This window comes from Neoarius graeffei, chromosome 1 (assembly GCF_027579695.1).
Source record: "Neoarius graeffei isolate fNeoGra1 chromosome 1, fNeoGra1.pri, whole genome shotgun sequence".
In the NCBI taxonomy this organism is placed as follows: Eukaryota; Metazoa; Chordata; class Actinopteri; order Siluriformes; family Ariidae; genus Neoarius; species Neoarius graeffei.
The window spans coordinates 64,111,610-64,133,094 of NC_083569.1; the positions used below are offsets into that span (position 1 = coordinate 64,111,610).

Consider the following 21,485-nt stretch of genomic DNA (forward strand, 5'->3'; position numbering starts at 1 on the left):
CTCAAGCAGGAGTGTACTTTGTTTTCAAGGCTGTTCTCCTCACTCCTGCGGTCTTTTATTTCTCCCCATTGCTACAGTGCATGAGGGCTTTGTGCAGCATAATACAGTTTAAACTGCACGTACCCGAGTTTAGCACTTGCAGCAAACATTTTGTGAGTGAGGGCAGAAACTTCACGTCGTGGAAAGTAATCATTATAATGGATGGTGACAATTGCCGGTTTGTCATGCAGATAGCTAGAAAACAAAGATTCAATTCAGAAGTCTGATGATGTAACCTCTGCCCTCTCTTCCCCACTCATTTGAAGAATGTTGTACATGTCAGATTTTAAGTATATTTGGCAAAATCACATCACAGATTAAGTATTTCAGGAGCACCAGAGTGAACGTTTTATTGTCTCATATCCTGATCAGGTATCTGGATCTCTTTTTACAAAAAACACCTATCAACAGTGAAAAATAAAAAATAAATATGTACAAATAAATTTGACTAAACAACAACAACAAAAAGTTACACACTATGTACAACCAAAAATGAAAAAAGTCGGCTCCGTCGTCTGTTCTCTTAGCGCTCGCTCATTCAGAGTGTGGTTTGTAACTGACTGAAGTTGCTGTTTGGCTTTGCATCGCTTGTCTCTTTCCATTCACTATAAGCAGGAGAGGGGAGTCCACACGTATACTGCGGAAATCATAAGACTGCAAGGAGAAGGGTTAGAGACGAATGTTACAAGTCTTGTGTATTTTATACACACACACACACACACACACACACACACACACACACACACACACCATTTAACATATGCTGTGTTTCAGTGATGCATAGACATGAAAAATTTGTGGCTGAATCCAAATTTCATGAAACACTAGATCAAAAAGTGAATCTCAAGTACTTTTTTAAAAATTATCTGCAATAAGTTTTTGTACCATTTAAGAAATGAGCAATTTTGATTTTGAAAGCGAATTACAAAACGCAATCAGATTTATTAGCAAATAGTTTCAGACCTGTTTACCCCAAATTTGCCCTGTCAGTAGTCTTGCAGTATCTTGTCAGTAGTTTTGGTAAGCTGTCAGTAGGAATTTTACTGGGGTCCAATGTATGTATTGTATCGAAGACAAAAATAGAAAGCAGCCTATTAGATAATAGTACTCATTCAAGTTGAAAGTAAGTGATAGATTACATGAACAAAATTTTAAAAATTAAAATCTAGCACTGGTCTTATTTTTTCTGTCAAGTTAAGCACCTGTGAGAACCAAAAAGCAAACCCATGTAAGATTCTAGATCTGCTCCATAATCCTCATATTACCAAGCCTAGACTCTAAGGTCTACTTGTTGACTCCTCATACATGTCATTATTTCAGCATCTCTGAAATAACCAGAAGACTAGCAGTAATATTTATTTAGGATGCTACAATAAGAAAAAATATTTCAGAGACCATACTATGCTCTAATAGGCTACTTAATACTTGATTGGCAGCTATACTGATCACACTCTTTACTAACAAATCACAAGTCATTAATAACTGGCAACTTGACAAAACAAGAAAAAAATGTCAACATCAAAAAAGTTTAATTTCAAGTTAACAAAGTTTGACATTGGTTAATAACTGAACATGCATTTATGGCAACTCAATTATGGCATTCAATGCAACGTACGGTAAACGTGGCTTAAACGTGATTAAACATGGCCGCGCCCATGACTATACGATCGATGTTCGATTCCCACAATAAATATGATTATAAAGTAAGTCATGAAACATTTGGCAACATTTCGGCCATAAATCGTAGTTTTTGGACAAGAATTCGTAGTCCGTATTTTGTTTTGAAAAATCGTAGGAACTACGGACAAATCGTAGGAGTAAACAGGTCTGTAGTTTGCATGAGCATTTATACAAGAAACGTTCATGAAAATCCAGTTTGTTAGAAGAAGTGTTTGAGTCCTGATTTATTTACATATAAATCCTTAGGTTAGCTCTTAACTTCACTGATAGGCTTCAGAATCATATAATTAGCCTGAGATTATAATTTTATGTATCAAAAATGTATTGCACACAAACTTTTCATGAAAATGTTGTGAAACTCATTAATTTTCAGTAACCTCTTTTTCATGGGCAGTGTCGTGGTGAACACTAAGCATGAGGTGGAAATTTACATTGGATGGGGTCTTCACAGGACATTAACACCTGGGGCAATTTATTGCAGCCAATTCACCTAGAAGCATGATTTTTGTAGAACCTGGAGGAAACCCACACCAACATGGGGAGAGAACACACAAAACTCCACGAGGACAGTCACCCAGGTTCAGCTCTGAGATACTAACACTACCCAATGTGCCGTGAAACAAATCCATACATTAACATACCTGCCAACCTTGAAAAAATTTTGAGTACAATTTTACAATTTCATGAGTACCCCCCCTCTCGTCAACCTCACCCCAACCCGGTGCGCATGCGCCTCCACAGACCACAACCAGCAGACCAAAAACACACTTTCAACCCAGTTTTATTGATTGACCTTGGGAACATAGCCCAGTTTTGTAAAACATTCTTATTGATAGACTTTGGGAAACTGTTATTGATGGCTCTTGGGAACTTCCTTCCGTTCTGAAAAGCACAACAAACATTAAATAGTTGGTGAACGAGTATAACGTTCACGAGGGGTTAACAATGTCGGTTTATTGGGCTGACCTAATGTTTTTATTTTACCTTTCCAGTGATCTTTGCAGAATGGATTGTTGACCATCATTGATGAAATCTCTCTTCTCTCACCGACATTTCAATCCCCAACTCGCTCTAGCCACCTCTGGCTGCACTCAAGTCAGAGACGCGAAGGAGGAAGGGGAGGGGGTGAAGAGGGCAGAGCCACACGCTCTGGAAGAGGGGCGGGGGGATTGGGCAAAGCGTTCCATTCTGGCTTCGAGTTTTCTCACAGATCAGCGGTATCAACTTCAGCGAGAACTTGACTGAAATGCGAGTTCGGACGATATGCGTACTTTTTAATGTGAAAACGTACAGTCATACAATGAGGTAAAAATTCGTACCGGCTACGCAAGATGCATACAGGTTGGCAGGTATGCATTAAGATGATTAAGACTATAAATTAAACTAGCACAAATGGAACATCATATAACAGGAAGAAGGTTTAGCCTGCGTCTGTGGTAGCTAACACCCTGCAATAGCCAAGCTGCATCACTGGAAGATGCATCACATACTGCACTTATCGTATAAGGGCTCTTCACCATTTCAGCATCATATTTTTTGTCCTTTTAAGCTCTCTGGGTTTTCCCATTTATAAATTTTTTCTGGGCATCACAAGACAAATGATTTCTTCCATAAACATGAGTTACTGGTGAAAGTCAAAGACTTTACATTAAAAGTTTTTTTAAAAAAAAAAGTGATAGGCTTTACTCTTCCTGTAAAGTTGCCTTTTCTTCTTATTCTACTCTGATATGAAAACTAACCCATTCATATAAAACCAGACAGCACAACAGCTGATAGAATTTCACATGCATGTATTTAACTAGGGCGGCACGGTGGTGTAGTGGTTAGCGCTGTCGCCTCACAGCAAGAAGGTTCTGGGTTCGAGCCCCGTGGCCGGCGAGGGCCTTTCTGTGCGGAGTTTGCATGTTCTCCCCGTGTCCGCGTGGGTTTCCTCCGGGTGCTCCGGTTTCCCCCACAGTCCAAAGACATGCAGGTTAGGTTAACTGGTGACTCTAAATTGAGCGTAGGTGTGAATGTGAGTGTGAATGGTTGTCTGTGTCTATGTGTCAGCCCTGTGATGACCTGGCGACTTGTCCAGGGTGTACCCCGCCTTTTGCCCGTAGTCAGCTGGGATAGGCTCCAGCTCGCCTGCGACCCTGTAGAAGGATAAAGCGGCTACAGATAATGAGATGAGATGTATTTAACTATGCTGAATGCAGATACGGAATGGGGTGCTGACTGCTGTTTTTTTTTTTGTTGGATATTTTATAGAACATATATGGAGGCACTTGGTGCATCCCTATAACAGTGTCAGTAGGTGTCAAGTCACGAATGAGTGTGTGTACCTTATCGTTGTGCGTTATGCTGTGCCGTTTCACTTGTGGTTCAGGGACGACCACTGTGTCTCCGATTAATACACCCCAGCTGTCAGCCATGTTATAAACCATGACCACACAACATGTCTCCTCGCTGTCCACCATCCCAAACGTACTGTGAGGAGAAAAAGAGCTCACAATAACAGCACTGAAAGTTGCAGATAACATGCAATGACTGTTTGGAAACAAACTCTTGTTAATTACATCTTGATAGAATCAATCTTAGATTTGTCACTGACTGTTTATTAATTCACTCACAAGGCCATGCGGCCCTCCATCGCCAGACTGAAGACGACCTTTCCCATGGCTGCGACGCCTACATTATGGCCGTGTGTAAGAGCAGTGAAACTGCAGAGCTCCAGGCTTCCAGTGTGGCCTGTCGGGGAGCGATACTGAGGCGAAGCACACGGACCCAAAGCAGACACGCTCAGGGAGGAGAGCATGTTACGCAGGCGCCGTGCTTTTACTTTCCCCTGAGAGACAAGGGCAGGAAGACATCACATCACTGGTAACATCATAAATGGTAATCATCATTTATGGTATTCTGCTGCTATTCATGGCATTCAACTACTATGAAAACACGGACAAAATCAACGTGTTCTACATCATGATACAACATTTTCACAACACTCACCTTATTCTCCATTAGACCAGTTATTTGGTCTAGGTATTTAAGCAAAAGCTTCTCTCTTTCAGTAGGTTCCTCCCAGCCGGGGTCAAGAGCTGCAGCTCGACTGTATCCAGCCAAAGCTGAACTGAACATTTCCTCATACTGGAACAACTAGTATAGCAAAGTGGAGAAATTAAAGCTGAAGTGAGAAATCTCTACACAATGCTAACAATTGCATTATACTAAAATTCAAGAAAGAAATTACAGTTAGTCAATTTCACACTAGCATGGGCATATAAGCTGCTGTAATACGGTCTACAAGGTGGAAAATTATTTTTTAAAAAAAGTAGTTTCTAAATGATTTACAGTAACCCAAGAAAATATTTACTGAATAATTTAATGCAAATCAACCTTAATCGCGTCACTACAACTTTGCCCTGTTACGCAGCACAAAGCTATACTTTGCAGGTTGGAGTTAATTTGAATAAATGAATCATCAGTTTGAAAAAGCACTAAAACAAAAGGAACAAGAGAATTACCGTGGCACGATTGAAGTGCAGATCAGCATTTAAGGCAGATGCTTTGTCAATTTTCTCCTGAAACAAGTAAAACAATACATATAATTAGCAAGATAATCAGTAGAAATATACAGAATACAATGGTCTCTGAATAATCTAGTGGGTGTCTACTCACAGCTTGCGAATAGGCACTAAGTGCTTGCTGAGACATCTGAGGATTTTGTCCACTGCTGAAGAACAAGGAGATGTATGCATTCCCTAAGACGTCTGCTTAGGAAAGGATTCATTTAATTCATTTCAGTTTTACTGAATAAATATGCCATCGTATACAATTTATAATTCAAACCATCCGCACAGCATTATCAGATATCACGGCATCATTGACTCACTGTAAAGCTAAAAACAATTAGATGACACACAACAGTGTAAAAATCTTAACACGTGTAAAGAAATGCCATAACCAAAGATGCCTTAAAAAATGTTTTCTACGTTTAAAAATAAATAAATAAAAATAAATTCTATAAAGTGCAGTAAACAGTGACAATCAAAGTTGTCTCATACGTTTTGTGCAGTTTTATAAGGAAATTGACTGGTACATTTTTCTAAGCAACTTGGAGAATCTTCCACAGTTCTTCGAGTGACTATCGTGCTTTTGTCTGTTTTTGCAGGTAAAACCCAACAGACTTCGTGATGTCTATTACTTTAAAGTGCATATCACGGGTAAATTCAGGAGCAAGATCAATGTAATTCTCCTATTTTACATTAAACTTTGGTCAAATATCTGTCACACTTTGCATTTTGTGCAATTTTTTTACCTTGCGCAATACCAGAGAAATTCAGTTGAAATCGAGCCATTTGAGTTGAATTGGTCCGCCTCTGAAAAAACTTGCCGTTTGGATTTCCCGGCAAACACTGATTTTCGTGACGTCAGCGCTGGTTTGTTTATGAGAAAACGACCTGGTGGTTTTCTGCAAATTTCTTCAACGTTATCGCGTAATTATTAAAATGGTTAACAGATGTATCGTAGGAGGGTGTAGTAACACCAATCTTGATGGGATTAGTACTCATCGTTTCCCAAAAGACCGGACAATGAGAGAGAAATGGGAGCGCTTGGTCTACACAGGCTGTGCACTGAAACCGTGCAAAGCTCGCGCAGCCTGCTGGCGCTTCCGCAGGTGACGTCACGAATCTGGCTCCAGACTCTCTTGGGATTTTTCCAGACGCGTTTTGTTATTTTATTTTTTTCTGCTGTAGACAGATGGCCTTGTGCAAAATTATCCTTCTGGATGAGTGTGTAAAGGGACATACTTTCATATATTAAAAAAAAAAAAAAACACGAAATTGGTCCAGGATATGCACTTTAATGTGTTACTTTCTTTACTGGCATACAAATGTTTTCTTCAAAATTCCTCTTAAATTTTTTGCTTGAAAACAATTGTTTGTAAACCAGTTGGGGGGGAGAGAAATTTATTTCTGACTCAGTAAGGTAGAAATAATAAAATGAACATCTAAGAAAAAAAGTCTGTATAAAAAGAAATTAGGGCACTTACGACTTTTGCACAGTCATGTCAACACAGATAGACAGAGTGTGTAAAAGAGCAAAATTTTATAGTTAAATAAGCATCCATAATTCATCATCCCATGAAAATGTAACAAACTTACACCAGGATGTTCCATCTGTGACATCCAGCTGCACAGCCTGCTTCGCCAGGTCCACGCTCTCCAGAATACACTTGCCTTGCTCTTGAGCGCCCCCTTCTGGAGGCAACTGCCTCAGCACCATAGAGAGGTTTCGCAAAGATAGTTTGTTTTTGCTCTGAAGAGTACAACATATTACACACACGATTTTTATTATGTAGAACAAAATATCATTATTATTTCCCACAATCTAATTTTACCCCATGCTGATTTGCCTAAACTTTTTCAGAACCACTTTCCTTCATGCCTTCCCCCCCCTTCCACCTCACACGTACCTGCTGTAGCGCTCCAGTAAAACAGGTCTTTGCAGCAATCAGGTCACCTTTCTTCCAGTACTGCTCGCCTAGTGTATTCCATGCCTCCACCAGGCCTGGTTCCAGTTTTACTGCCCTTGAGAGGCACTCTTCTGCTGCCTGACTGAATTCTGGCGCGACATTCAGACATCGGCCCCGCAGGAGCAAAAACTGAGCGCTGTTTTTGTAGAGATCTGCAAAATAAACGACGAGGACATATGTGCATTTGAATAACGATCTGTCTATTACATGAAATATGCAAATATAACACTGCATAATCTAGTAATATTATGCCACGTTCTCATGCAAATCTTAAATCATACCCCTTTCTACGCGAACTCACTGCTACTGTATCTACGGACACTATTAAATAGATTTTAAATCTCGTGTGGTTTTTTTTTTGGCCTCGAAGACAACATAAAGGTGTGGTGTATAAATACGCTGATAATCTTAAGCATTAACTGAGCATTTTGTAATCGCAATTTCAAGTGTGTATCCAGTCTTGTAGTATTTGTATAATCAAACGTCAACTAGCTGAAATAAGAGAGAATGATACAACACCACAACAGGAGAACACCAGGGGGGTGGTCAACACAAATTATGGGATTGTACAGGATAGATGGGTCAGCATGGTGGCGCTGTGGTTAGCACCATCTCCTCACAGCAAGAAAATTCTGGGTTTGAGCCCAGTGGTCGACAGGGGCCTTTCTGTGTGGAGTTTGCATGTTCTCCCTGTGTCTGCGTGGGTTTCCTCCGGGTGCTCCGGTTTCCCCAACAGTCCAAAGACATGCAGTTAGGTTAACTGGTGACTCTAAATCAGGGGTCACCAAACTTTTTTCTCTGGGGGCCACATTGTCGTTCCTGACTGTGATGGGGGGCCGGGGTCGGGTCAGCTATATAACATAGAACTGTATGACCCAGACAAATATGACCACCAGCAGGCCTCATTGTGTAGTAGAGATTACTAGCCTGGCACGGCCATCCCCACTACTATATCCATACTACTATATCAACACTTGATTCCTGGCACATATTTGTTTATCTTTACTAGTGGTTTGCAAAAGTAGTAATCGAGTCTTCACACTTTGTTTTAATTTGAAATACCACAGATATTCCATTTATTTATTTTCTAATAAAAATAACATCAAAGCTGTCAAGGTAAGAAACATCTGCCTATTTGAGGTGATTGACACTGGCAAAGGTGAGTGGAAAATTATAAATTGTAGGTAGGCCTGTTGATATTATTAGTAATATTAATAATAATTGTGTGCAGCACTTAATAAAGGTCAAATAAATAGGCCTATAAAATAAATACATTTCAAAAAAAACAGTGAAATTCTAATAATATGAGCAATAGATCAATAGATCACAGCAGTTGTGCTGTGTCCTGCACATCATTGCTCTCATCCATGGCCAAAGCAAAAAACTCGAATTCTGACGCTCTCTCATTCAGCTGGTCATACACGTTGTCCCCCAAATCTTCGGTTCGCCTGGTCATAGTAGGTGCGGAGAGACTCGCTGCGTTGAGCGCATCCTTCTTGTCAGGATACACCTCCTCGGCCACAGCAAGCATGCATACTTTAACAAAGTCCCCATCAGTAAACGGCTTTCCATGGGTAGCTAGTAGGTGAGCTACCTTATAGCTAGCTCGGACAGCAGCCTGGTTGATCTGGGTTTGGCGAAGGAATACATTCTGTTATGCAGCCAGTCCGCATTTCATCCTCCGAATCCTGTCTTCGCTTGTTTGCCCTCGCAAACTAGCATACTCTTTGTGGCGGGTTTCACAGTGACGAAGCAGATTATATTCTTTGAAAACCGGCACACTTTCTTTACATACAAGACAAACTGCACGGTCCTTACACTGAACGAAAAAATAATCGGTGGTCCACTGTTCTTTAAAAACTCTGCACTTTCTGTCAGCTTTTTGCTTACCGCTAGCCATTTTGCTGTCCTGAACACTGACAGTTCTCTGCGCGTGCGCTGCCCGTCACTGCTTGATCGCGAGCATATGACGAAAATTCGGAAAATATGAATAGTTCATTTTATAACTAAATATCAATTTTAATTGATAAAATCAACAAAATACAAGATGCAGACATGTTATTATTTGCCAAAAAGCAATTTTAAAAAAATAGGCCATGACCACTTTTGGGGATTGCCTCATAGGGCCGGTTCAAGTGGTGGGGGGCAGAGGGGCTGGGGGGGCCGGTCAAAGGGGGGTGGCGGGCCGGAGTCGGCCCACAGGCTGTAGTTTGATGACCCCTGCTCTAAATTGTCCATAGGTGTGAATGCGTGTGCGCGCGCGTGAGTGCTCAGAAAAGAACCAGCCACCCGACTGCTATAATTCTGGCCAAGTCAACCAAACATGGTTCGCCTCAAGCCTGGATCAGGTTGGCAGTGACGACAAGAGGACAGGTAACATTTTTGGCACCAGTGGAATCTGCAAAGCTTATAAAGATATATTATCTGTGGGGGGTAAATTAAACTCACCTTCCTTCTCTTCCAGTTTCTTTAGGGTCTTATTCATCTCTTGGGCAACATCATTCTGTTTTCTACCAGCATCTTCCACACTGTGGGTCTCAAAATAGTGATCTCTAAAGTGATACAGTCCATCGACGAGTTCCTGAGAAGCAACACAAAAATATATTTTGCAGAATTTAGCGTTTTAAATGCAGTATATATGTTCTAGAGCTAGCTACTACAATATAATGTTCCAACTCCTCATACAGTGCTCAGCGTAAATGAGTACACCCCCTTTGAAAAGTAACATTTTAAACAATATCTCAATGAACACAATTTCCAAAATGTTGACAAGTTTAATATAGCATCTGTTTAACTTATAACATGAAAGTAGGGTTAATAAACTTAGATTACACATTTTTCAGTTTTACTCAAATTAGGGTGGCGCAAACATGAGTACACCCCACAAAAAAAACTCTCCATCCAGCATCCAGTCACTAAAAGAGGTCATTGTTGAAGAATGGAAAAAGACTGATGTTGCAAAATGTCACCAACTTGTTCATTCCATGCCTAGAAGACTTGGTGCTGTCATTAAAAATCATAGAGGCCATACAAAATACTAGATGTAGTAGTTTTTGTTGTGGGGTGTACTCATTTTTGCACCACCCTAATTTGAGTAAAACTGAAAAAATGTGTAACTTAAGTTATATTATTAACCTTACTTTCACGTTACAAGTTAAACAGATGTTATATTAAACTTTGTCTTGTCAACATTTTGGAAATTGTGTTCATTGAGAGATTGTTCAAAATGTTACTTTTCAGGGCAGCACGGTGGTGTAGTGGTTAGCGCTGTCGCCTCACAGTAAGAAGGTCTGGGTTCAAGCCCAGTGGCCGGCGAGGGCCTTTCTGTGCGGAGTTTGCATGTTCTCCCCGTGTCCGCGTGGGTTTCCTCCGGGTGCTCCGGTTTCCCCCACAGTCCAAAGACATGCAGGTTAGTTTAACTGGTGGCTCTAAATTGAGCGTAGGTGTGAATGTGAGTGTGAATGGTTGTCTGTGTCTATGTGTCAGCCCTGTGATGACCTGGCGACTTGTCCAGGGTGTACCCCGCCTTTCACCCGTAGTCAGCTGGGATAGGCTCCAGCTTGCCTGCGACCCTGTAGAACAGGATAAAGCGGCTAGAGATGATATGTTACTTTTCAAAGGGGTTGTACTCATTTACATTGAGCACTGTAGATGCACTGTATAGCCAAAAGTTTGTGGACACCTAACTATCACACCCATGTGTGAGCCTTCTCCAAACTGGTGGAAGTTCCCCACCAGGTTCCAAATTCTAGAGGAAATTCTTGTTTAACAAATACACAAGGGTGTGATGGTCAGGTGTCCACAAACATTTGGTCATATCCGTGTATGTGTTCCGGAAACAAACACACTTCAGTTCATCAATCATTCAGTGGTTTACAGTTTTGTGGGGATCTAAAGTGCACTCTTGACTCAACCAGAGCTGACATACATTACCGTTCAAAAGTTTGGGGTCACCCAGACAATTTAGTGTTTTCCATGAAAAGTCACACTTTTATTTCCCACCATAAGTTGTAAAATGAATAGAAAATATAGTCAAGCCATTTTTCTGGCCATTTTGAGCATTTAATCGACCCCACAAATGTGATGCTCCAGAAACTCAATCTGCTCAAAGGAAGGTCAGTTTTATAGCTTCTCTAAAGAGCTCAACTGTTTTCAGCTGTGCTAACATGATTGTACAAGGGTTTTCTAATCATCCATTAGCCTTCTGAGGCAATGAGCAAACACATTGTACCATTAGAACACTGGAGTGAGAGTTGCTGGAAATGGGCCTCTATACACCTATGGAGATATTGCACCAAAAACCACACATTTGCAGCTAGAATAGTCATTTACCACATTAGCAATGTATAGAGTGCATTTCTGATTAGTTTAAAGTGATCTTCATTGAGAAGAACAGTGCTTTTCTTTCACAAATAAGGACATTTCAAAGTGACCCCAAACTTTTGAACGGTAGTGTATGAACTTCCATACTGTTGGTTTTGTTGCCTCCATAAATACACTTCACACATAGGAAGTAATCGGTTTTACATCCCATAATCACAGTGTTGCTAGTATCCATGCATTTGTTGTTATAGTGATAGACGGGAGGCTAAGCAGGAACTCCATTACTAGCTCACGGAGCAAGCTAGCTATCAGTGCAGATTTCCTCATTTTAAATATGAACAACAACCTGTTAACAGCGTTTGTATCAAGACTTCATACCTTTAACGCTTGCAAATCGTCTTTGTCTGATGTTTTATGCTCACCATCGTTATCAACTTCTTCAGCCATCTTTAGACCGGAAAAGAAAAAAAAACCCACCACACTGCAACGCCACCTGCTGGTCAGGCGGCTAGCGTGCACAACAGAAAACTTACTTTTGTAATTTTTCTGCTTTAATACTCCGCACTACTTCATAATGCTTTCATTTACAAATCTGCTCTAAAACCAGCATTTACATCTATTTCAATAACACCATATTAAGAACAGGCGAAGGTGAAATTGCGCATGCGCAGAAGTCAGTCATATTGTCTTCAACCCTCTTCTTCTTCTTCTTGTGGATCTTTCGTCTCCATTGCTCCCTGTCTTCCTCATCCTTCTCTACCACACCTGCCACCATACATGTCAACCCCTTTGGGCGTCCACCTGTAGTATCAGAGGAAGAAATCCATAAAATCAACATAAAATCCTTATAGCCTTCGAATTGCACCAAACTTAATAAATAAATAAGTAAATATAACTTGCCTGAGAACTTCGTCCAGCATGTCGAAAATCGCCTCGCCCGTGCCGATATTGCACACGGGCATGTCTATGATTCTTGACTTCACCCCTCTGTTTATGTCGAAGATCCGCACCAAAACGGCCAGTCGCTTGTCCGTCTTTTTGTCATTGGATTCGTCGATCATCAAGGAAAATGGCGACATCCGGCAGTGCTGGATGATCGATAGTGTAGCTTCGGGGGCCAAGCGCTTTTTGATTATTTGCGTTGTTTTGGTGCGCCTACAGCTGATAGATTTCACAATCGTACTGTCCGTGCAAATTCGCGGCAACAGTTCTGTCAGGTGGTCCGCAACGGCTAGCGGCAAATTGTGCTGAGCAATAAAATTACAGATCGTAACTTCTGCTCTTATTACATTTGTTGGTTGATCATCGGTCTTAGGCTTTGCAAACATCGTCATTTGCGGCTGATTCTGTTTCTGGTGCAAATTTCGCTGATGTAGTTTGGACCTCGTGTTCCCTCACGTCGTAAACTCCAGACGCCACAACTTTTATATCTTGCACACAAACTGTGCAGTGCGCGTACTCCTCATTTTTCGCCTGAACAATGACACCATTAAATGTCTCCTTCCATTCAGGAAGATACCGCCTGCCGTATCTCATTTTCTTTCTCGGTGTTCCCATTCTTTCACTCAGCAGACGCTATTCAAAATCTCTCAGGTGTAAACAATGTCGCTCTGCACAATGAGAAAATCGTTCGAACAATGACCGTTTGGCGCGTTTAAATGCAGATCGTGCGCATGGCCTGAACGAGCGAAGTCTCGCAGTCGCGATACTGCACGAGGCTTGAGGAATAAACATCTGGTTTCACATAGTCTGGGTTATCTGCCCCTGCATACACGCTGTTCTTTGTCTATAAATCGAGCTTTTGTATGTTTTTGCGACGATCGGCTGACGATGTTCAAGTAAGATACACAAAATAAATTTAGGTCAGAAAATACTGAAAATCCGTAAGACTTTGTTTATACTCCCATACGCCCTTGAAATGAGCTAAAATCCGTATAATTTCCGGACAATCCGTATAGGTTTACATGTATGTGCCACTTTCATGTCCTCTCTCACCACATCCATATATCTCTTAGTTTTCGTGTGCCTGGCAGCTCCATCCTCAACATTCTCCTTCCAACATGCTCTGCATCTCTTCTCAGGATGTGCCCGTACCATCTCAGTCTCATCTCTCTTAGCTTAATTCCCAAGCTCTCCACATGTGCTGTCCCTCTGATGTGCTCGTTCCTTATCCTGTCCAACCTTGTCACTCCTATCGCAAACCTTAAAGTGCATATCACGGGTAAATTCAGGAGCAAGATCAATGTAATTCTCCTATTTTATATTAAACTTTGGTCAAATATCGGTCACATTTTGCATTTTGTGCAATTTTTTATCTTGCGCAATACCAGAAAAATTCAGTTGAAATCAAGCCATTTGAGGCGAATTGGTCCGCCTCTGAAAAAACTTGCCATTTGGATTTCCCGGCAAATATTGATTTTCGTGACGTCGCGTGCGGGACGCCTCCCTCTGAATCCTACGTCAGCGCTGGTTTGTTTATGAGAAAACGACCTGGTGGTTTTCTGCAAATTTCTTCAACATTATCGCATAATTATTAAAATGGTTAACAGATGTATCATAGGAGGGTGTAGCAACACCAATCTTGATGGGATTAGTACTCATCGTTTTCCAAAAGACCGGACAATGAGAGAGAAATGGGAGCGCTTGGTCTACACAGGCTGTGCACTGAAACCGTGCAAAGCTCTCACAGCCTGCTGGCGCTTCCGCAGGTGACGTCACGAATCTGGCTCCAGACTCCCTTGGGATTTTTCCAGACGTGTTTTGTTATTTTATTTTTTTCTGCTGTAGACAGATGGCCTTGTGCAAAATTACCCTTCTGGATGAGTGCGTAAAGGGACATACTTTCATATAAAAAAAACGAATTTGGTCCAGGATATGCACTTTAACATCCTCAACTCCGCCACCTACAACTTCGCCTCCTGTCTCTTCGTTAAGGGTACGGTCTCCAATCCAGACATCACAGCTGGTCTCACTACTGTCTTATACATCTTACCTTTCACTTTTGCTGGGACTTTCCTATCACAAATGACTCCCGAAATCCTTCTCCAACTGCTCCACCCTGCCTGCACTCTCTTTCTTACCTCACTATCGCAGACCCCATTTTCCTGCACAGTTGACCCCAGGTACTTGAATTCACCAACTTTCTTTACGTCTATTCCTTGCATCTTCACTACACTCTCATCCCTGTTCTCATTGATGCACATGTATTCTGTTTTGCAATGCAGGTGGAAATGGGGGAGATGCCATCAAGGATCAGAAGACTACAATTGATGATGACATATTGGGTCAGTCTTCAGGGGCATTATGACAACCATCCTGCTAAAAGTATTACAAAAGATTGTTGGGAACACTATGAATCTAATTTCCTAAGTTTTGGATGGATAAGTGATACTAAAGCAGAAAGTATTGGTTTACATCAGCTACAGTACTGCCCAACAGTCCCATTATCACCAGTCCCACCATGGTTATTCCCATTACCAGTTGTAGATTTAAACATTCATCAGGAAATAAGAAAGAAATCAAAGGATATATCAGTAAGGGAAATTGTACAAAATTATTTGGATTTTTATTTTTCTAAATATGTGTGTATATTTATAGATGGTTCTAAAGACCCCAGAAAAGGGTGTGCCGGATCAGCAGTGTATATCCCAAAGAAAGGAGCAAGTATTAAAAAAAGTGTGACCAACAATGTGACGGTGCATACAACAGAATTTGTGGCAATATTATCCATAACCGCTTATCCTGTCCTACAGGGTCGCAGGCAAGCTAGATCCTATCCCAGCTGACTATGGGCGAGAGGTGGGGTACACCCTGGACAAGTCACCAGATCATCGCAGGGCTGACACATAGAGACAAACAACCATTCACACCTACAGTCAATTTAGAGTCACCAGTTAACCTAACCTGCATGTCTTTGGGGGAAACCGGAGCACCCGGAGAAAACCCACGCGGACACGGGGAGAACATGCAAACTCCACACAGAAAGGCTCTCGCCGGCCGCTGGGCTCGAACCCAGGACCTTCCTGCTGTGAGGCAACAGTGCTAACCACTACACCACTGGTGGCAATATTATTGGCCCTGAAATGGGTTAAAGAAAATGCAATAAACAAAGCAGTCACAATCTCAGATAGTTACTCAGCATTGGAAAGTTTTCAATCAGGTAAATCATTTAGAACAGATATAATCAATGAAATCTTTATAACTTTGTGTAAAATAGATTCAAAGGGCATTTCAACTAGTTTTCTTTGGATACCTGTGCATGCTGGCGTGGAGGGAAATGAACAGGTGGACAAGTTGGCAAAGCAATCACTAAATAATATAGATATAGAATTGCAAATTGGGGCGGCACGGTGGTGTAGTAGTTAGCGCTGTTGCCTCACAGCAAGAAGGTCCAGGTTCGAGCCCCGTGGCCGGCGAGGGCCTTTCTGTGCGGAGTTTGCATGTTCTCCCCGTGTCCACGTGGGTTTCTTCCGTGTGCTCCCGTTTCCTCCACAGTCCAAAGACATGCAGGTCAGGTTAACTGGTGACTCTAAATTGACCGTAGTTGTGAATGTGAGTGTGAATGGTTGTGTGTCTCTATGTGTCAGCCCTGTGATGACCTGGCGACTTGTCCAGGGTGTATCCCGCCTTTCGCCCGTAGTCAGCTGGGATAGGCTCCAGCTTGCCTGCGACCCTGTAGAACAGGATAAAGCAGCTAGAGATAATGAGATGAGAATTGCAAATCCCAATTAGTAAGGCGGAGGCTAAGATTTACATCAAGTCCTATGCAAAGTCAGTCTGTCAGGAGTATTGGGATGGCAGTGAAACAGGGAGACATCTATACAACATTGAAAAACAGGTGAATAGTGGAAGGATAGGCAGTAGGAGTAGGACAAAAGACATCATGATCACCCGTTTAAGAATTGGACATCCAGGACTTAACTATTCTCTTAACAAAATAGGCAAACACCCAACTGGAAATTGTGAATACTCTAGCCATCCGGAATCAGTAGAGCATGCAATACTTCACTGTAAGAAATATGAACATGAGAGAAATGTGCTTTATAAATCTCTCAGAATGGTTAATCATCACAATTTCACATTGCCTGGTTTATTAGGGATAGCATCAAGTCAGATGTATTGTTATGTTATCAAATTTCTGAAAGATTCAGAATTAGCTAAAAGAATATAAGAGGGATTTTTTTTCCTGCCTTATGTCGCCGGTTCCATACTCCAGCCCAGTAGGTGGCGGTAATGCACCTTTAAGTTGGTTTGCCAACCGCCATAAAACCTTAAAGAAGAAGAAGGTGAACTTCTCATCTCATCTCATTATCTCTAGCCGCTTTATCCTTCTACAAGGTCTCAGGCAAGCTGGAGCCTATCCCAGCTGACTACGGACGAAAGGCGGGGTACACCCTGGACAAGTCGCCAGGTTATCACAGGGCTGACACATAGACACAGACAACCATTCACACTCACATTCACACCTACGGTCAATTTAGAGTCACCAGTTAACCTGACCTGCATGTTTTTGGACTGTGGGGGAAACCGGAGCACCCGGAGGAAACCCACGTGGACACGGGGAGAACATGCAAACTCCACACCCAAAGGCCCTCGACAGCCACGGGGCTCGAACCCGGACCTTCTTGCTGTGAGGCGGCAGTGCTAACCACTACACCACCGTGCAGCCCCGGGAGATTAACATGGAAAATACATATTAAAAAGATGGTTGACAAGTGTAAAAAGGTACTAAATGTTATGAGGTGTTTGTGTGGAGTGGATTGGGGAGCAAGTAGAACAGCTCTTAAAACAATTTATACAAGGCTGATCAGATCAGTGTTTGACTATGACTGTATGGTATATGGATCAGCTGATAAAACCTCACTAATACAGCTGGAGGTAGTACACAACCAAGCCCTCAGACTATGTTGTGGAGCAAAGAAAACAACACCAGTGGCAGCCACACAAGTTGAGATGGGAGAGAATGACAACCACATAACACAGTCAGTCTTGCTACAGTGTCAAGAGAGGGAGACTGAGGAAATTAAAAGCTTTGGATGGACAATACCATATAGAGTGAGAGAAATGGGGTTGGACGCAGGCAGGATATCCCCCACTGTTGTGTTCCCAGTAATCCCTCCATGGTTTATTATAGACCTCAATGTTGATCTAGGACTGTTGGAGGAAAAACAGGGTGACCCTGACTTAGACAACATCAAAGTATTAATTTACTTAAGAGAAAATTATAAAGACACTCTTATGATGTACACAGATGCATCAAGATCTGATGAAAAGGTGGGAGTGGCGTATGCCATTCCAGAACAAAAAACTGCTGTGGCAAAAAGAATAACTAACAATTTGGCAGTATATACAGGAGAACTAGTAGCAATAAGGTTGGCATTACACTGGGTGGAAGATCACAAACCAAGCAAGGTAGTGATTGCATCTGACTCAAGCTCAGCACTAACAAGCCTCAAAAATGGACAGTCTGAGTCAAGGCAAGACATTGTATATGAAATCAGGCAAATGGGAAATAATCTGGTCAGACCTGGAATCAATTTGTCATTTACGTGGGTGCCAGCTCACAGAGGTGTAAGAGGAAATGATAGCAGACAAGTTTGCTAAGCAAGCAACAAAGAAATCCACTATAGACATTCATATTACACACAGCAAGGCAGAAATCAAAAGCATATTTAAAACTAAAGTCACTGACAAATGGCAACGCCTTTGGAACACTGGGCATACTGGACGTCATTATTATAATATCCACAACAAAGCTGGAAGAGGTAGGAATACAGGCAGAAGCAAGCAAGAAGAAGATGTATTTTCAAGGATGCGCTTTGGTCATACAGCACTAAACAGCACACTATTTATGATAAAGAAACATGTTGATGGGACCTGTGAGTGTAGTGATAGCCAGGAGACCATAGAGCATGTACAGTGGGGCAAAAAAGTATTTAGTCAGCCACCAATTGTGCAAGTTCTCCCACTTAAAAAGATGAGAGAGGCCTGTAATTTTCATCATAGGTACACTTCAACTATTAGAGACAGAATGGGGGGAAAGAATCCAGGAAATCACATTGTAGGATTTTTAATGAATTAATTGGTAAATTCATCTCATTATCTCTAGCCGCTTTATCCTTCTACAGGGTCGCAGGCAAGCTGGAGCCTATCCCAGCTGACTATGGGCGAAAGGCAGGGGTACACCCTGGACAAGTCGCCAGGTCATCACAGGGCTGACACATAGACACAGACAACCATTCACACTCACATTCACACCTACGGTCAATTTAGAGTCACCAGTTAACCTAACCTGCATGTCTTTGGACTGTGGGGGAAACCGGAGCACCCGGAGGAAACCCACGTGGACACGGGGAGAACATGCAAACTCCACACAGAAAGGCCCTCGCCGGCCCCGAGGCTCGAACCCAGGACCTTCTTGCTGTGAGGCGACAGCGCTAACCACTACACCACTGTGCCGCCCCTAATTGGTAAATTCCTTGGTAAAATAAGTATTTGGTCACCTACAAACAAGCAAGATTTCTGGCTCTCACAGACCTGTAACAACTTCTTTAAGAGGCTCCTCTGTCCTCCACTCGTTACCTGTATTAATGGCACCTGTTTGAACTCGTTATCAGTATAAAAGACACCTGTCCACAACCTCAAACAGTCACACTCCAAACTCCACTATGGCCAAGACCAAAGAGCTGTCAAAGGACACCAGAAACAAAATTGTAGACCTGCACCAGGCTGGGAAGACTGAATCTGCAATAGGTAAGCAGCTTGGTGTGAAGAAATCAACTGTGGGAGCAATTAATAGAAAATGGAAGACATACAAAACCACTGATAATCTCCCTCGATCTGGGGCTCCACGCAAGATCTCACCCCGTGGGGTCAAAATCATCACAAGAACGGTGAGCAAAAATCCCAGAACCACACAGGGGGACCTAGTGAATGACCTGCAGAGAGCTGGGACCAAAGTAACAAAGGCTACCATCAGTAACACACTACGCCGCCAGGGACTCAAATCCTGCAGTGCCAGACGTGTCCCCCTGCTTAAGCCAGTACATGTCCAGGCCCGTCTGAAGTTTGCTAGAGAGCATTTGGATGATCCAGAAGAGGATTGGGAGAATGTCATATGGTCAGATGAAACCAAAATAGAACTTTTTGGTAAAAACTCAACTTGTCGTGTTTGGAGGAGAAAGAATGCTGAGTTGCATCCAAAGAACACCATACCTACTGTGAAGCATGGGGGTGGAAACATCATGCTTTGGGGCTGTTTTTCTGCAAAGGGACCAGGACGACTGATCCGTGTAAAGGAAAGAATGAATGGGGCCATGTATCGTGAGATTTTGAGTGAAAACCTTCTTCCATCAGCAAGGGCATTGAAGATGAAACGTGGCTGGGTCTTTCAGCATGACAATGATCCCAAACACACCGCCCGGGCAACGAAGGAGTGGCTTCGTAAGAAGCATTTCAAGGTCCTGGAGTGGCCTAGCCAGTCTCCAGATCTCAACCCCATAGAAAATCTTTGGAGGGAGTTGAAAGTCTGTGTTGACCAGCGACAGCCCCAAAACATCACTGCTCAAGAGGAGATCTGCATGGAGGAATGGGCCAAAATACCAGCAACAGTGTGTGAAAACCTTGTGAAGACTTACAGAAAACGTTTGACCTCTGTCATTGCCAACAAAGGGTATATAACAAAGTATTGAGATGAACTTTTGTTATTGACCAAATACTTATTTTCCACCATAATTTGCAAATAAATTCTTTAAAAATCAGACAATGTGATTTTCTGGATTTTTTTTTTCTTCTCATTTTGTCTCTCATAGTTGAGGTATATCTATGATGAAAATTACAGGCCTCTCTCATCTTTTTTTAAGTGGGAGAACTTGCACAATTGGTGACTGATTAAATACTTTTTTTTTTTTTACCCCACTGTACTTATACAGTGTCCTAAATACCACCTAGAGAGACTAATTGCCCAACTAAAGGAAAAACAAATCCAGCTCAGTCTACAGAGCATACTACAGTTAAACACAGGAGAAGTCTGTTTCAACCACTTGTGTAGTTTCCTGAAAAACACAGGACTGATGAATAGAATTTAGGTGGTTTTTTTTTTTTTAGTTTTGTTGTAAACTCCTGATTCACACTCCAGTCCAGATGGTGGCGGTAATGCTCCATATAAGCTGGCTGCCAACCGCCTTTAAACCAGAAGAAGAAGGTGAACTTGCACATGCGCAGAAGTCAGTCATATGAGTTAGCCAAACAAACACTCAAGCATAAAGAGGTAGATTTACTAATCCCTGTGAGTAGGGCGGAGGCTAAGGTCCTTATAAAGAATAATGCCAAATCAATCTGGCAGGAATACTGGGATGATAATGAAAAGGGCAGACATCTGTACAACATCCAAAAACAGGTGAACAAAGGGAGGTAGAAGTAGGAAAGATGAGAGCATGATAACCCGTTTAAGAATTGGTCACACAGGGCTTAAGAGCAATTCCAGCGTTATGGATGTGACACTTGAACTCAAAATGGCAACAAATGACCCAGTGCATGTTTTATTGTCTCCCAGTATTTAAACAGGTGTTGCATATTTTAAGGCTGTACCATACTGGAGAAGTGATAGAACAAGAACAATTCCCATAGTACATCTAGGGCATGCCAGAAAATGCCAATAAAAGATGCGTTATGGATGTGACAGAAAAAGTATCACTTTTCTTGGGTGACTGTACATTTTTATCAAACTCTGTGAAATTGTAAACCTAATGTCGAAATGGAGATATCCATTTGATAGAGGGGTCCAAGGTGAATATTAAAAAATCTTTGTTTAAAATATTTTGTATTTCATGCAGAGTTTCGGAAGGAAAAGTCAGCGTTATGGATGTGACGAAATTCCGTTATGGATGTGACGCGTCTGAAATAGACATGGCATATGTTTAGAAAATCA

The 21,485-nt window shown here is 41.9% G+C and overlaps 1 protein-coding gene across 2 annotated transcripts; it reads right to left on the reverse strand.

Moving 5' to 3' along the window:
- Positions 1-361: 361 nt before the first annotated feature.
- Positions 362-12,008, reverse strand: ttc5 (tetratricopeptide repeat domain 5). Of its 2 annotated transcripts, none has more exons than XM_060924411.1 (10): positions 11,936-12,008; positions 9,683-9,815; positions 7,175-7,386; positions 6,864-7,017; positions 5,377-5,468; positions 5,223-5,279; positions 4,708-4,854; positions 4,332-4,546; positions 4,044-4,188; positions 362-693 (listed from the first exon to the last, which is right to left on the reverse strand). In XM_060924411.1, exons 1-10 carry the CDS (start codon positions 12,002-12,004, stop codon positions 574-576), a joined length of 1,344 nt encoding a protein of 447 aa, XP_060780394.1. In that variant the 5' UTR covers positions 12,005-12,008; the 3' UTR covers positions 362-573. The 2 variants fall into 2 exon arrangements, with proteins under 2 accessions (XP_060780394.1, XP_060780401.1); XM_060924418.1 differs by having other exon boundaries at positions 11,980-12,003.
- Positions 12,009-21,485: the final 9,477 nt, after the last annotated feature.